This window comes from Polyodon spathula, chromosome 22, assembly GCF_017654505.1.
Source record: "Polyodon spathula isolate WHYD16114869_AA chromosome 22, ASM1765450v1, whole genome shotgun sequence".
NCBI lineage: Eukaryota > Metazoa > Chordata > Actinopteri > Acipenseriformes > Polyodontidae > Polyodon > Polyodon spathula.
This window is the reverse complement of record NC_054555.1, coordinates 11,397,536-11,414,555: the sequence shown is the minus strand read 5'-3', so window position 1 is coordinate 11,414,555 and position 17,020 is coordinate 11,397,536. Positions and strand designations below refer to the sequence as shown.

At 39.8% G+C, this 17,020-nt stretch overlaps 1 protein-coding gene across 3 annotated transcripts in view; it reads left to right on the top strand.

Annotated features, from left to right (window-relative positions):
- The window catches only part of LOC121297123 (teneurin-2-like), a 483,736-nt gene that overhangs the window by 360,460 nt on the left and 106,256 nt on the right, over window positions 1–17,020 (top strand). For all 3 annotated transcript variants that reach the window (XM_041223184.1, XM_041223185.1, XM_041223186.1), the window contains one exon: window positions 2,681–2,919. In XM_041223184.1, coding sequence (XP_041079118.1) covers window positions 2,681–2,919 — 239 coding nt within the window. The remainder of the gene's footprint in view (window positions 1–2,680; window positions 2,920–17,020) is intronic.

Sequence of the window (17,020 nt, the reverse complement as noted above, 5' to 3'; positions counted from 1 at the left end):
GCTTTATACAATCAGTTCTGATGTTATTTTAAATAAATGGGATATTCTTCTTGTCAGTGAGTAATTCCTTGTCATAAGTTGTTGTTAGAGAGATTCATAAAGACATGATCTGTTAAAGCTCAGGAAACGGAACAGAAGGAATGACGTTTGGGTTTTTTTCCATATGGTGTTTACGTGATATCTGTTCAGATACATATACAAGTTTTTGTCTTGGACATGCTAAAAATAATTTTAACTAAACATAATAATGCTGTACCTACATAGGTGTTAAAAGTCACATTGAATAAATTGCTATGTTATTTATGAAGCAAGTTTTGAGGGTGCTCTAATAATGGCTTAATAATAATGCTTTAATATATATATATTACTGTAGAAAAAGCAATGGATACCAAACATAGAGTTCTTCTTCATTATTGTGTGACTGGGGCATGGTAGATCCCCCATAATGAACACTTTCATTTCAGTGTAAATGCCAGATGTTTCAGGTTTGAGCTGCATGCCACTAAAACTCAAACAACTATTCCAGAATGTAAAACAATGTAATTTATGTAGGAACATTCGATATCATGCTGTATTTTTTTTTCTTTTTTTATTTAAATTCAGAGAATGAGAACCAATCAATTAATACAACAGAGAGAGCAGCAGCAGATCAAACTGTGGTCTGAATTAGTGCTGAAGGGAAGAAATCCAGCGACAGGCCCCCAAGACCACCTTAATTAATTTCCCTCTGTCACCTTTGTCAGCCATCAAGAAGAATGCTCTGAACCTCTTTTTGAAAAATTAGTTGACATTCAAAATTTGGGATCTTTTGACCTTGGACTCCAAGCAAAGCATTTATTATGTTTTAGTTTCAATTTTAAAAGGTGACAGTCCCAGTTGCCCTAAAGGACTGCTGCTGTATTTTTAGCCTTGTGCTTGAGCTACATGCCTGTCAGATGGCTTTCAATTCCAGCGCTTTTTGCCTGTCTAACAACATCTCTGTCAAGGTGTACTTGGGAGTACTGACAAGTGCTTTCTGTCTTTAGGCTACTTGCGTGGTAGTCTGCCTCCTTCCCTTAACACTTCCTTGCTTTTATATTTTTAAAAGAAAATCTAAACAACAACAAAAGTAATGGTGTTTAAAGGCTTGAAGAATCTGGTGTCTAAAAACAGCTTGATACATTTGAATAGATCATTATGAAGAAAGTCTAGTCCTCTGCTGACTGAAAGCTTCATTTTAAAAGACACTGTCAGAACATTTGTATAATTTGACAACTATGTTTCTTAATAGCACTGCTTTCAGTGATATGAAACCAGGTCTTGTTTTGTTTGTGTAGTAGTCTTTACCAGAATGTGTTTTATTTCCACAAGGCACATAAGGGACGTTTTCGAGACAAAAAGCTGCTTTCCATAATTTTTCTTCAAGGGCACATAAAAACTCCCAGTCTAATATGAGTGTGTTTAAAAAGATCAATGCAGTTGGCAGGGTAATTCAGTGAAATCCTTTCTTGATACGGTGCCTGGCCTTTGAAGATGAGGTCCACATTGATCCGTTACGAAAGGTGAATAAAAACTGTCCTTTTTGGAATGGGTGGAATGAGATCTGGTAGATGTATCATTCTTAGTACAGTAGCTATGAGTTCACACTCTTTAAACCCTACAAGAAAGAACGAACACCTCTGACTGTTCTGAGATGTTCACTATGTTCCTGTGTACTGTTAATACATTGTGTGTTGGGTGAGTCTTAGTGTCTCTTGAAACTGGGGCCAGAGAATGTTGAAGCTTGTGCAACAATATACCCTACATGCAACGTATTAACTTATTAGAAATTACACAAAGGGAAAATCGGACCTGACGCATTTTTAGTGATCCTATATAATTATATATTGTTATATTATCTATTGTAACATTTCTGTCATTCCTAAAGTTTTTTATGTATTTATGTATTTATTCATTTATTTATTTATTTTAATAAAATTTTGCAGTGTGCTGGGGTGATATCAATACACAGATTCTAAATCCCATATGAGCAATCAAGCACTCACTTTCAAGGATTTGTTGAAATTCCAACGCATCTTGCCGTGTCGCTAGATGTCACCCCATGCATAGAACATACAGCATATTTCTAAAGTAAAACAAACAAAAAAAAAAAACTCTTCTTTGTGTTTCTTGGTAGTTTCCAAGCACAATATTCATTTTGTGACTTATAATAATTCCTATGTTGTGTGAAGGGTGTCTGTTGTTATAACAGAAATCATTTCACACAGTATGGAGCAGAAATAATTTCACTCAGCTTTGTTTCATGGTCACTTTCCCAAACTATGATTGTTTGGTTTCTTACTTGTAATATATAAAGTGTATTGCTGCAAATTGTATGTGTATTAACTATGACAATTCATCCGCTGTACATACTTTCAGATGGGCCCTTGAGATGTCATTATCAACAGATTTAAACACACTACCCAAATAGAATGAAAAGGAGACTACAAATAGAATTTAAAGCATGAACTTTATATCTGTTATCTCTTCACTTATCTTAAAAGTGATTCAAAAATTGATTGAAAGCACAGTTTAGTCACACAACCCTCCTCACAGGTATTTCATTTTTTTATTATTATTTTTTTTTACTTACATATATTTGTAGGGGTTTTAAATTTGTATTTGTGTTTGTTCTGATCTGTTTCATTGTTTGACTCCCCAGGCATTTCCTTTTCAAGACGTCTTCAGGGACGACACCCCTCTTCAGCAGCTCAGCTCCAGGCTACCCTCTGACATCCGGCACTGTCTACTCTCCACCGCCTCGACTCCTGTCCAGGAATGCCTTCTCCCGGAACACGTTCAAGCTGAAGAAACCGTCCAAGTACTGCAGCTGGAAATGTGCTGCCATCTCTGCCATCGGCGCAGCACTACTCCTGGCTATACTGCTCTCCTATTTCATAGGTAGGACACCTTCCATTGGAACAATCCCAATAACCTTGAGTAGATGCACAAGCTTGGATTTGGTCAAATGTAACTATCCCTGTGGTTTTATATAATATCTGATGCAGATAAAAGTGCAACAGTGGCTGAAGGTGTTATTTAAACATGTGCTTTACTTTAATAGTATTATGGGAAAGTAAATCTGTCACCATGTTTGACCATACCAAAGCTTCTAGGTCGGTCCCCCAAACATGTATGATAATGCACTACCATACTTCCCACTTTCCCAGTGCAAATTAAGGAATGGCTGGGTGTAGTAGAGAACTACAGATGAACCAAAGTGGGAAAAAATAATCAGCTGTACACATGCAAAGAAATTAGATCATTTCCCCTGTGCAGGTATGGGAATACATAAGGGATACATAAAACCATTGCAGTTTCAAGCATTAGTAATTATTGTGTATTAATATACATTTATAAGGTATGTAATATATTCCATAACATATATATATATATAATATATATATATATATATATATATATATATATATATATATATATATATATATATATATCCATTATTAAGGAAAAGAATAACTGAAAACAATGCAATCTCCAAGCCACCCAGTGTTATATATTATGTTAGAATATTCCCAAATGTAATTAAGTCATTTTGAATATGTTTTATTATTGGCATTGACAGTGCATACTTCAGTTACTATAATGAATAACACTGTTGTAATTAGCAGATGAAAAGAATGTAGTGTTAATAAGCTGATATATACAGTGCCTTGCAAAAGTATTCAGACCCCTGACCAATTCTCTCATATTAATGAATTATAAATGGTACATTGAAATTTCATTCTGTTCGATATTTTATTTTAAAACACTTAAACTCAAAATCAATTATTGTAAGGTGACATTGGTTTTATGTTGGGAAATATTTTGAAGAAAAATAAAAAACTGAAATATCTTGCTTGCATAAGTATTCAACCCCCACACATTAATATTTGGTAGAGCCACCTTTCGCTGCAATAACAGCTTTAAGTCTTTTGGGGTAAGTATGTACCAGCTTTGCACACAGTGTCAGAGTGATTTGGCCCATTCTTCTTGACAGATTTACTCCAGGTTGTTCAAGTTGGCTGGACGACGCTTGTGGACTGCAATTTTCAAATAGTGCCACAGATTCTCAATGGGATTGAGATCAGGACTTTGACTGGGCCACTGTAGGAAAGTTTGGTGCTTCTTTCATTTGTTTGGTGTGCAAGGTAATCAAACATGCAATCTTCAGGTGTGAAAAAGTTATTGCCCCCCTAGTTAACTCAATCCAATTAAAAGGATAATTAGGGTCAGCTGTTTGAATACTTTGATTAACAATCAGGCCTGATTTGGGCCAGTCCTGCCCAATGTAAATCTGACTAACTTTGGCACATCATGCCACGATCAAAACAAATTCAGTCTATCAGTCTGGAAAGAGTTACAAAGCCATTTCTAAGGCTCTGGGGCTCCACCAAACCACAGTCAGAGCCTTATTGTCCAAATGGAGAAAGTTTGGGACAGTACTGAATCTTCCCAGGAATGGCCGTCCTGCCAAAATCTCTCCAAGAGTAAGGCGTAAAATCGTTCAGGAAGTTACAAAGAACCCTAGAACAACATCCAGGGATCTGCAGGTCTCTCTCGCCTCAGCTAAGGTCAGTGTTCATGACTCCACCATCAGAAAGACACTGGGCAAAAATGGAACTCATGGCAGAGTAGCAGGGTGGAAACCACTGCTCACTAAGAAGAATATGAATGTTCGTCTCAAGTTTGCCAAAAAGCACCTGGATGATCCTCAACAGTTCTGGAACAATATTCTATGGACAGATGAGTCAAATGTGGAACTTTGGCCAACATGGGCTCCGTTATGTGTGGCTAAAACCAAACACTGCATTCCACAGTAAGAACCTCATACCAACGGTCAAGCATGGTGGTGGTAGTGTCATGATTTGGGGATGCTTTGCTGCATCAGGACCTGGACGACTTGCCATTATTGAAGGAACCATGAATTCTTAGTTGAAGTAGTTCTGCATGAAGGAGTGGGCAAAAAATCCCTCCATGGCGCTGCAAGAGACTGATCAATAACTACAGGAAGCGTTTGGTTTCAGTTATTGCTGCTAAAGGTGGCGTAACCAGTTACTGAGTCTAAGGGGGCAATTACTTTTTCACACGGGAACATTGGGTGTTGCATAACTTTCTTTAATAGATAAATGAAATAAATATCAACATTTTGAGTTATTTGTTCACTCAGGGCCCCTTTTATCTAATATTAGATTTTGGTTGAAGATTTGATAACATTCAGTGTCAGAAATATGCAAAAATGCAGAAAATCAGACAGTAGGGCAAATACTTTTTCAAGGCACTGTGTGTATACTGTATATATAAACAATATAATTCAATTATTATGTTACTCCTGCTATAGATATATATATATATATATATCTAATTATATATATATATATATATATATATATATATATATATATAATATATATATATATATATATATACCACTGCAATATAAAATTAGACCATAAACTCTGCACCTTATAATTATTTACACAGCTACAATGACTGTAATTGTCATTTCAGTAATAATTAAACTGCTAAAATGTAATTTCTAATCCTTCATTTTGATTCTGATATTTCAAACTTTTACATTTGTGTTCAAAACGATAGGTTGCGGATGCAACCGCAGTTCCCTGAAAGAGAAAATAACCATCAAGGTATGGGACATTGCCTTCAGGCAGTAGGGATTGGCTGAGCTTTATAGCAAAGCTGCCGATAGGCCTCTGCGTGAGCTGACGTGTAAGCCCGCCCCACTGGGAGCTTACTAGACGCAGCGCGCAGAGACTCTCTTCCTCTTTTGCTCTTCAGGCCGTGAGGGCTTCTGGAGCGACTTCGCGGCTTGATGGTTATTTTTTCTTTCAGGGAACCAGGGTTGCATCCGTAACCTATCGTTCCCTTTCAAGTCGAAAATAACTATCAAGGTATGGGAACAGTGTACCCAAGCCATCGTGAGGGAGGATTCTCGACAGTACGACAGACTTACGTCATAACGCAGCTGCGTAGGCAATACATCTACGCATATGCGGAGCTGCGCCTCACAATGACACCTGTCCTAATGTGGAATAGTCAACATCCTATTGGCATCCTGAGGTGCCGGTACGTTTAACCGGTAAAACCTCATAAAAGTATGCGGTGTAGCCCAACTGGCTGCCGCGCAAATGTCAGACACCGGCACCCCTCTAAAGAGGGCCCAGGATGTCGCCATACCCCTAGTGGAATGCGCCTTCAACTGCCCTGGTGGCGGAAGGCCTGCAGATTCATAAGCTAATTTAATAGCATCCACTGTCCAATGGGAAAGGCGTTGTTTAGACAACGGCTGAACCAAAGTCTTAGAACCATGGCATATGAACAATTGTTCTGTTTGCCTCACAGTCGTTGTACAGTCAATATGAAACCTCAATGCCCGCACGGGACAGAGCATGTGTAACCGTTCTTCCTCTGGGGAAGAAAAAGGAGGAGGATGGAACGCCATCAACTCGACTGGTTTGTTCATATGAAACGGGGATATGACCTTGGGTAAAAATTTGGGCTCATGGAGACCTTAGAACCATCTCCTGCGAAACAAGTACATGATGGATGCACTGACAGTGCATGTAACTCGCTGACGCGTTTGGCTGATACCAGTGATATCAAAAACGCAGTTTTTAAAGACATGTGCTTCATATCCACGGTGTGGAGAGGCTCGAATGGTGCCTTGGTAAGGGCTTCCAGCACCACGTCAAGGCTCCATGACGGTAAACTGGTCATTCTTGGAGGTCTCAAACGTCTTGCGCCCTTTAGGATCTGCAATGCCAGAAAATGGCAACCTGGTGATAACCCGTTAATGCGTACATGGCAAGCTGATATGGCGGCTAGATACACTTTAAGTGTAGAGGGAGATTTCCCTTCATCTAACAGTTTTTGTAGAAACTGAAATATCACTGCCACAGGGCAAGATATTGGGTCATGGTTAACCATGCAGGAACTGCACCAGGCTTGGAAACCATATCCTCCGAGGCCACCGAGGAGCGACCAGGATCATTGTCGCTTGCTCTACCTTGACCTTCTCTAAGAAGGCGGGGAGCATCAGAATCGGTGAAAACGCATATAGGAGACCTGGCGGACATTCTTGAGCCAGTGCATCAACTCCTAGGGGACTGTCGAGGTTCCTCACCGAGAACCATAGGGGGCAGTGCGTGGTCTCTCGTGAAGCGAAGAGATCTACTCGCGCCATGCCGAAACATTCTCAAACGTGCTCTACCACCTGAGGGTGGAGATGCCATTCCCCTGCAAGAGGGCCTCCTCTGGATAGGAGATCCGCTTCATAATTAACTCTGCCCGGTAGGTGAACCGCGCGCAGAGAGGTCAAACGCGGATGTGCCCATAGCAACAGCCATGTTACCGTTCGGTGAAAGCGGGGGGACCATAGGCTGCCCTGGCGGTTGATATATGCCACAACTGTGGTGTTATGTGACCGCACCAACACGTGCTTGCCTAGAAGTACTGGCAAGAAGTGTCGAAGGGCGAGGTCCACTGCTCTGAGTTCCAGACCATTGATGTGGGCTGACCTCCAGGGTCCTGACCACACTCCGCGGATCCCTGAGCCATTAAAGACTGCTCCCCAACCTTGGTTGGAAGCATTGGTTGTGATAACCTCCCTTCGGAAGATGGGACACAAGCGCACGCCCTGGCGGATGTTTGACGGAACTTTCCTCCAGCGCAGTGCTCCCTAGCAGGTTCGAGATACCGTCAACCTGCGGTGTTTGTCTCTCTGCGGATGCAACGCGAAGGCATTGAACCAGGCCTGTAGAGGTCGCTGGTGTAATAAGCCCAAGGGAAGGGCTTGCGAGGCGGCAGCCATCAGCCCCAGCATGAGCTGACACAGCTCCATGCTGATTGATGCAGACCCAAGAATTCGGTCTGTTGGCTTGGCACGAGGTGCCTCTTATCTGAATTGATCTTCAGACCTAGCCGCTGAAGAAGGTCTGTAACCATCACTGTGTGCTGTGCCAACTGCTCCTTCGACTGCGCGCAGACGAGCCAGTTTTCCAGATAGTTCAGCAGTCGGACACCTTGAGTCCGCAAGGGAGCTAGAATGGCATCCATACATTTGGAAAAGGTTCGAGGAGCTAGGGACAGGTCGAGTGGGAGGACACAAAACTTGTACACCCTGCTCTAAAATGCCAAACATAGATACTTCCTGTGACCCAGGCAGATGGGAACGTGAAGGTACGCATCTGTCAGGTCCACGATGGTGAACCAGTCGCTGTGTTGGACTGACTGGATGATGTGCCTGTGCGTAAGCATCCTGAACGATAACCTCCGCAGGTATTTGTTCAGTACTCGCAGATCTAAAATAGGGCGGAACCCACCGTCCTTCTTGGGCACCAGGAAGTATTTGGAATAGAACCCCTGGTCGAACAGAGCAGGGTCTACTTGTTGAATGGCACGCTTCCTGAGCAATGCCTGTATTTCCGCATTCAGAGCTGAGGACTGAACCGAGTACTTCACTGCAGTTACCACCACTCCCTGGAAGGGGGGAGGTTTTAACCGGAACTGAAGAGTGTACCCAGTGAGTATAGTTTTGCGCACCCAGGTGTCGTTGATGCATTTTTGCCAGAACTGGAGCTGTAGAACAGTGTAGGGGTGGGCTAACAGCTGCCTGGAGGTTTCAGGGCTGTTTTGACTGGCCTGCCACCTCCTCTAGGACACCACTCTGCACGCTGTGATCTTGCCAACACGGGTTGGCCGCTCACTTATGGACCTACGGTGGAGGTCCTACTGCACCGTGGTTGCGCCTGCTGCTGTGGCGATGTCCTGCGCCATGGGTGTTCCTGAGGCCGCTTTGGCTGGAACAGCTTATTTGGCCTTATCTTAGCCATTTGCTGCAATGTCTCCCGCGCCTTGACGGAGCGTTGCAGCATCTCCTCCACCACCGGACCAAATGTGTGTTCCGGTGTAATTGGGGCATCCAGCAACGGGGCCTTGTCAGGCTCCTGCACTCTCGCCTGCGAGAGCCAAATCTGTCTTCTGGCCACCACCAGAGACGCGATGCTCCTGCCCTGAGCCCACGTGTTGAGCAGGGCCAGCTTCTTCAGGAGCTGACTGACCGTGCCCAACTTGCTTCTGAGGGCCGCAGAAGGGCACTCAGGTAGATCTCAAATGAGTGCCACCTGGTAAACTGTCAGTAAGCTGGCTACATTAGACAGTCTGACCGCCTCTGTGGCCACAGAGTACCCCTTCTTCAGGTGTACCTCTGTGGTCCTGCACTGCTTATTGGGGTATGTAGGGTCTTTTGTAAGCCCCGATAATGTTGGCATCTTCACCAACGCGGCGAACGCAGCATCCACCGGTGGGAAGAACGCTAACCCAGCTTCACTTGCCCCCTGCATAGTAAAGACCAAAGCCTTGTGAGAAGTCGGAGGAGCAGAGGCCGGGGCCCTCCAAGTAGACTGCACCTCCTTAACAAAGTCCGGGAATGCTGGGAGCATCCTGGACTGATGGGACTGGGCTGAAGACGACTCAAACGGGGAAGTTCTGTCTTAGGCTATTTGATGCCCAAGTGGCGGGTTGCTCTCTCCACCACAGACCGCGTAGGGTCATCAGTATCCAGCACCTTGAGCTCAGTGTCCTGCTCAGAGTGCTGGGAGGCTACCTCAGCCTCTATACTGTCCCTTTACAGGATGTCAGATGCGTCTCTGGAAACCGCATCGATATCCCACTCCTTTTGAGGTTGCAGTGGAAGGGGAATGACCGGTGCAGGTTGTGGAGGAGCCACTGGCTGGCTAGCGACGGACCCAGTTGGTTGTTCTGGGGCTCGGGGCACCGCATTGGCTAGGGACATGAGGATGGACAGCAGAGCGGAGACGCTAGTGCTGGTATAGTGTCTTATTGGTGATTACTTACCTTTGTGCTTAAGGGAGTATGTGGTCATCTTCTTAATGGTGAAAAAGGGATTTTTTTTTTTTTTTTTGGGACGCTGCAGCAAGTGCTTAGTGACTGTAGGGCAGACCGTACAGCTACCACGCGGTGGGGAACACACAGCAGTGGATAATAGATATATAGGGCTGCAGAGCAGACTTCACACACATATCATATCATATATATAATATACAGAACCCAAAAAACACACAATAAATAATTAGAATAATTATATTAATAAGAAAAGACGAAAACCACGAGAGTAAACAAAAACGCGATATATATACACAATTATATAAACCAAAAATACAAATGATGAGAGCAACTGAAATAAACTAGGAGAAGGGGCAAAAACCAGCTTCTCAAGCCTAAGCTTAATAAGTAGAGTCAGTGCGAAGCTCTAATAACCTACAGCTACCGATGCTGAAGACAAAAGAGGAAGAGAGTCTCTGCGCGCTGAGTATAGAAATCTCCCAGGGGGGTGGGCTTACACGTCAGCTCACGCAGAGGCCTATCGGCAGCTTTGCTATAAAGCTCAGCCAATCGTTACTGCCTGACAGCAATGTTCCATACCCTGATGGTCATTTTCGAATTGAAAGGGAACTGTTTATTTTTAAGCTGTATCTTTTTTTTGTTGTTGTTTTTACTCTCCACCCTCTCTTATTATGCTCTAATAATAGTTACATTAGAGAACTAGGTTCCTTTGTAAGGCTTAAGGAATTTAACAAAAAGGAAATTACTTCTTTGATTGAATCTCCTCAAAATTCAAGGTGGATCTTTGAGAATGATAAGAATACTGCTGGAAAGAAATCACATTTCTCATACAAACAGAACATGGTTTACATTATGAGTAATGCGTTACTGTAGAAAGGAGAAAGAGCTAAAGCACTTTGAATGAGAAAGCACTGAGGCACCCTGAACAGAAAAGGTTTTACATTACACGTGGGATTATGCTTAGCTTTAGCTGTACAGTTTCTCTGGGCCACAGCTGCACTCTGTCTCTGTAATTCTACCCATAAATTACAGGCCAACAAAGGTGGTGTAACAAAACTTTCTTTCTTGTTTATATCTACAAACACAACACAAATACAAAAAAATAGATCACTCTGATTTATTTGGTTAATATTTATAGAGGAAACAGACTTATGTTTACAAAAGATTTAAAGGGAATTGGATTAATATTGGATAACTAAATCACTGAAAACACAAAGCCAAAGCTTGCTGTAAATCTTTATGAAAATGATGTAGACAGATTAAAAATTATTTGTATGATGTGCTAGCCTACAAGTGTATCATGAAAAGTATATCAATTTCAAAATTACTTGACAGAAATATGATTAGTTGTATGATGTGCTAGCCTACAAGTGTATCATGAAAAGTATAGCAATTTCAAAATTACTTGACAGAAATATGATTAGTTGTAGGGAGTTAATTAGCCCAGCCTTTGTCACTAAACTAGCAATGCCCACGTCCACAGATTCCTATGAGTCATATACATCTTACTGGTAAAGAAGCGTCCACTCTGGTATTTATTTGAGCCTTTTACTTGACATTTTCAGATAATTCCCACAGATAGTTTGTAAGAGATGAAAATTATATCACATTATGATTACCTTTACTGTTTAATGATTGTAAAATACAAGCTGCTAGTAATAAGTGTTCTAAAGTTGAATATCCTTTTCAATATTGAATCTTTTTTTTTTTTTTTTTTTGTATTATACTAGATCTGCCCTCATTCAAATCCAGCCGCAGATTAACAGGGAAAATGTCACTGTTACAAATTACGATGCTTTGCAAAGAAGATGCAGACCATGATCAAAGGAAAGTAATTTTGTTTGATATAGGTTTAAACAGTAGCAAAATTGAAAAAGAAAGAAAATACTAGATTTCAGTAAGACACTGCTTCTGTAGTTTTGTGCTCTTTAATCATATTGCATGTTTAAGCACAGCATCAATTTTGTAGCATTTTCACTTGCTTCTGCCAAAGGTTACAGATTGTCCTTGTAGACTCTGCAAACCCATTGCCAGTCTTGAATGGAACACCTCACCTCTGAATCAGTCTGATCAATAGAGCCGTATTATGGAGCTCAATCTGCTGGACGGCCGAGACCTCACTTGTCGTAGTTTGATCCTTTTCATTATACGTTAATATTATTTAAAGGTGAAAACAGTGTGTACTTGTTTACTTTTCTCCTAGCTCTTTTGTCACAGAGCTAGACATGAGAAAAAGCAATTACATTCAGACGCCTGTGTTTCAGAGCCTTTTATTCCAGTGGACAATTTGAACCCTTTTTATGAAAATATAATAAAACTACCAATATTGCAAACATTACTGGTGTTTATTTATTTTCAGAAATAAACAGTGCAATTTACACCTTGGAATAAAAAGCTTTGAAAATGAGGGTCCTTGTTTTCCTTTCAAACCATTTTATTCTGTATATTGCATTAGTTCATGTGTCCAGTGTTTATCATATACAGACAAAAATATTCCCTTACCAAATATCAGTTGGAATCAAAAGTGACAGCAACAAACAAATCAGAAAAATAGCTAAAGAAAAAAAAATATATTTAAGCATTAATGTCCAGCACCTTGGTCATTACCTACCAGTTAATTAAGATCAGTTATCAACAGGTAATGACCACTAGGGAGGATATTAAAAACAGAATCAAAAGTTGTGTGTATGAGTACATTTTTTAAATGGGTTTTAGGTTATATTTTGGACTGGTTCACTTATGCTACGGCTCTGCTTTAATCTTTTGGCCAATCAGTGTATTAAAACTGCAATAGCTTGAAGGCAATCCTTACCAGGTAAAATAAAATGTTAAATAATGTATTTACTCTTGCACTGTTCACAACAAAATAACAAGGGAGAAACTCCTGTTTTGGACTATGCACACAGTAGTGTTACCTAGCTAAAGTGTTTTCCTCCGCAACAGTTTCAAGCACTTAAGATGGTCCAAATGCAGTTTTAAGCTTTAACTGTTGTGAAGTGTGGTCGAGGCATTTTAAGGCTTTCAACATGGTTGCTAGGATACAGGTGAGCCTTTCTGATGCAAGGAAATTGAGTCTGGCATCATATATTATGGGGAATAGAATGTTGTCTTTGATCAGTCCCCAGGGAATCTTTTAGGGACTATAGCAATTAAAGCATAAACAGCAAACAAATTTTCTCTAATTGCTGAAAAATGATAACTATCTAAAGGCACTTTGTTCTTAGTTTTGCATTCATAATCTCCTCTAATAAATCAGTATTCTGTCTTGCAAGACAGGGCTGGGAGGAAAGGAAGCATTTTCTCCTTAATTGGTGCAGTCAATAAAACATCAGAAATGAACACTAAAGAAATGATGGTCTTCAAAGAAGAATTTGATTGTTTTAAAAGATTTTGCGGCTGTTGAAACTTCTAATATATTTCAGATTCCAGATGAAAAGTATAACTGAAATGAACCGATTTATATGCAGAAATAGGCCACTGTTTTGTGACAGGAAAATGAAACTGTACAGGTCACAAAACTACCAAAAAACAACTGCAAAGATTTCAATGAATGACTCAAAAGTGTACCTTGTGTATATATCAAAGTAGCTATAAGTCACATTTTAATATCTTTTTTACATTTACCTGATGCTGATGTTTCTTAGACTGCTCTGTGGCTCTAGGTTCTGTTGCTTCAATATTGAGTTATTAACTTTCCGTTCCCTCTCTGTAAATCTGCCTTTCCCTGGTAATAGCAGGTTTGGAGTAAAAAAAAAAAGATAAATTAATAATAATAATAATAATAATAATAATAATAATAATAATAATAATAATAATAATAACTCTGTATTTCCACAGCAGGTGCTTGCAAACACCATTAAACAGTATGGGAAATGTCCAGCTACTGTTGGGTTTTCCTTTTTCACACAAAATGGTGCAAATTGCCTTTTGGCTTTTAGGAACTTGATAAATTATTTTGTGGTCATCAGTTTGTTTTTTGTTTTATTGTCTGCCACTAAAACCATAAGCTTTTTGATTTTGAGCCAGTTTCCACATGTATTCCGGGCTTAGCAGTGACTTATAACTTTTGGTGTAATATAAATGTCAAGACATTAATTTACCTACAGTTAATATAATGTAACGTTTGTGTAACCTTATTATAATGTAAACATAAATACGTTTTTGAAATGCTCTGTTTTAAATATGAGCTTGTTTTAAAATGTGTGCTCTTTCTGGCACTCTGCATGAATAATTCACAAGGTGCTCAGATGTGTGTCTGTTGGTGCAAGTCCAGTGTTGATTACATCCATATTTATAAGGACCTCATTACCCCTGTATACTGTATTCTTTTGTGATGGCTGACAGTGCAAGGGAATTGAAAATGTTAAGTAAAGTGCTCAAGGCCAGCTTACACTTACAAGATCAGACTTCAGCGCAGAGACCACCTCCTTATAGAACATTGTTTGGTCACCTCATGCCTTGTGCCAATTTCACAGCATCGCAAACAAATGCAGCAGGGACAATCACAAAGAACATGTACAGTGAAACTGATGTCACCCCCACTTATTATCACTGCATTGAAATGCCCCGGACAGAATATAATGAGAGTAAATGAGAAAAAGCTCCTGATAATATCACTTGTCACAATCTGGTTAATAACACTCACATTTAGCCATCGTGCAGTTGACTTCTACCCCACTTACTGTCACTTTGGGAGGTAAAAGATTAGACAAGTTTAGGTTGACTAAGTAAGTTGCTGTACAGTTTTAACATATTCATAATAAAAAATATGGTATCACTGTAATGTGTATGTTTACAGCTTTTGTTTTTGTTTATTTGTGTGTGTTGCACGTGTACAGGGATTGTATATAATATACATTTGATTAACACTATTGTAATCAATGAAAGTACTATTGTTTGCGTTCAACAGCAAAACAGCCACATTTGTTATATCAACACTGTTGTAAAAGTGTACTTCATCAGGTTAATGGTGAACTGATACTTGAGTTAACTCCACTTACTGTAACCGCTCAAGTTTAACAGTATAGTTTATTCCTGACAACTGACCCAAGACTACAGAAAATAAAAGGACATGCAGTCCTGCAATACTTTTGAGCATAGATACATGGCCAGTGTGTAGAGGAACTGTTTTATGACTATAGTACTTCACAGTGTATGGAGACTTGGCACTGTAACATGTATCATTAATCAACAGTTTTACTGCCCATTCAGAGGCTGTCAACAAAAGACAGACAACAGTGGATCTACACCGATTTGAGATTTTGCTTGCATAGGGAAATGTATTTGTTAACTAGTTCACTGAGAAATTGTTCCCACGCCCTCTTTAAAAAAAAGAAAACAAAAAGACAAGAAAAGTTTAATTAATTCCAAACCAAATTAAATTCATCATAGACCTTCAACGTTCTAGTGCCTCTATATTTTTTAAATTGGTTTTACATATTTAAATAGGTTGCTGTGTTGTCAAGCCCTCTTGTTAGCTGTGTTCGTGTTTTAGTAAAACATTATCAGTGGAAACTGAGCATGATTCTGGGACACTGCAACTTCTAGTGGTGTCTTAGACCTTGTTAAGTAGGGTCTGTTTCCTCCATGGTCACACCCACAAGTTACATTTTGTGTAGTGTTTGTAACTACATACACTATAATTCAGTTTCAAAAATAGTTTTAAAATTGAATTAAACCGAAGTGGAAATCAAAACAGGCTTTAGAAAAAAAACCAAAACATAGTTGAATTAAACCTGGGTGCCTGTGTTTTGAACTCAAAAACAATCTCACACTCATTCACATCCTTTGCTCCAGGCCAGGACAGCACCAGAAGAGAAACCACAATGCTTCCGATGTGATCCTTTGTTTCACACCACAGGTCCTTCTTCACAGTGCATGAAAGCCAATCTTTTGTTCTAATCATAGCTTATCACACCGCTAGGTGTAGTATTGTCATTTCAGAGGGGTACAACACCTCTGTAACAACTTGCTGAAAAAACCTTTTAAATTAAAGCTTAGTGATCAGGGTCCACTTGGACTGTAATGTTAGTTTATATCTACCTCGGCTCTTGTTATGCTCTATGCAAGTGAATAAAAAGATACATTTTTTAAATTTAATGCATGAAGTTAATGTACAGTGCAAGGATTTGGAACTGTACTCCAAATCTCTACACACAGGGATCAGATGATTTCAGCAGGTAGATTATTCCGACTCGATGAAACAGACAAAGAGACACTGTCATATGAACTTCTTAATAGAAGCAATTTAGAATTCAAGAATAGCTGATGGACAAAATAAGGTCAGATAAGCTTGCAATTAATCACCAAAAAAAACCATTTGGTACCAATGAAAGTTTCGAAGTGAAAAAAGACCCCTGCTTTGTGCTAATTGCGCTGTAGTTGCTTAGCAGGTAATTTTCTATTATTTTAGAGATATGAGGTATCTGTCTGTACATCAGCAGGGAAGGCAAAAGTGAGGTCTTTAAATAGGTTGCCGTGTTGTCAAGCCGCACTTGTCAGGTCTGTATGTGTTTTACTAAAATATGTATTTGTATTGCGGGACATACACTGTGCAGCGTTTAGGAAGGTCCTTTCCATTTAATTATTATTCAAAACAACAGGCTTGTTGCAGAGTTAGGTTGCAGGTGGTTTGCTGTGAAAAATGTACAAGGGGTGGACTAAAAAAATTGTAACACCTGCGATAAATATGACAGCTATCACAGATTTCATAATTTCCATTAAATTTACCCATTGCCATGTAATATGTATTGTAGTTTCCTGTGAAAATTCCCATTTATGAAAGAAGTGTAAATATACGGTACATATTTTGTATCACTTAAAAATAAATACAGCAAATGTTTGAATTATTGATGCACTACTTGTTTCGTTGAATTTAGGAACCTGGCAGCTGGTTTAGTTTGTTTCCAGTAAATGATTGAACACACATTGCATATAGAAGCACAATTTCTTTAAAATGTTTTCAATGGAAATATTTCTGCTTAAGGTCCGTCTGTCCAGTACAAGAAATATTCTACCGTTTAGTATTTGCTGTTTTTCAGGTAAGCATTTAAATATTGAGGAACATTTGTTTTATAAAAAAGATGCATCTCCCTATTGGAATAGACATTGATGAACACCTTGA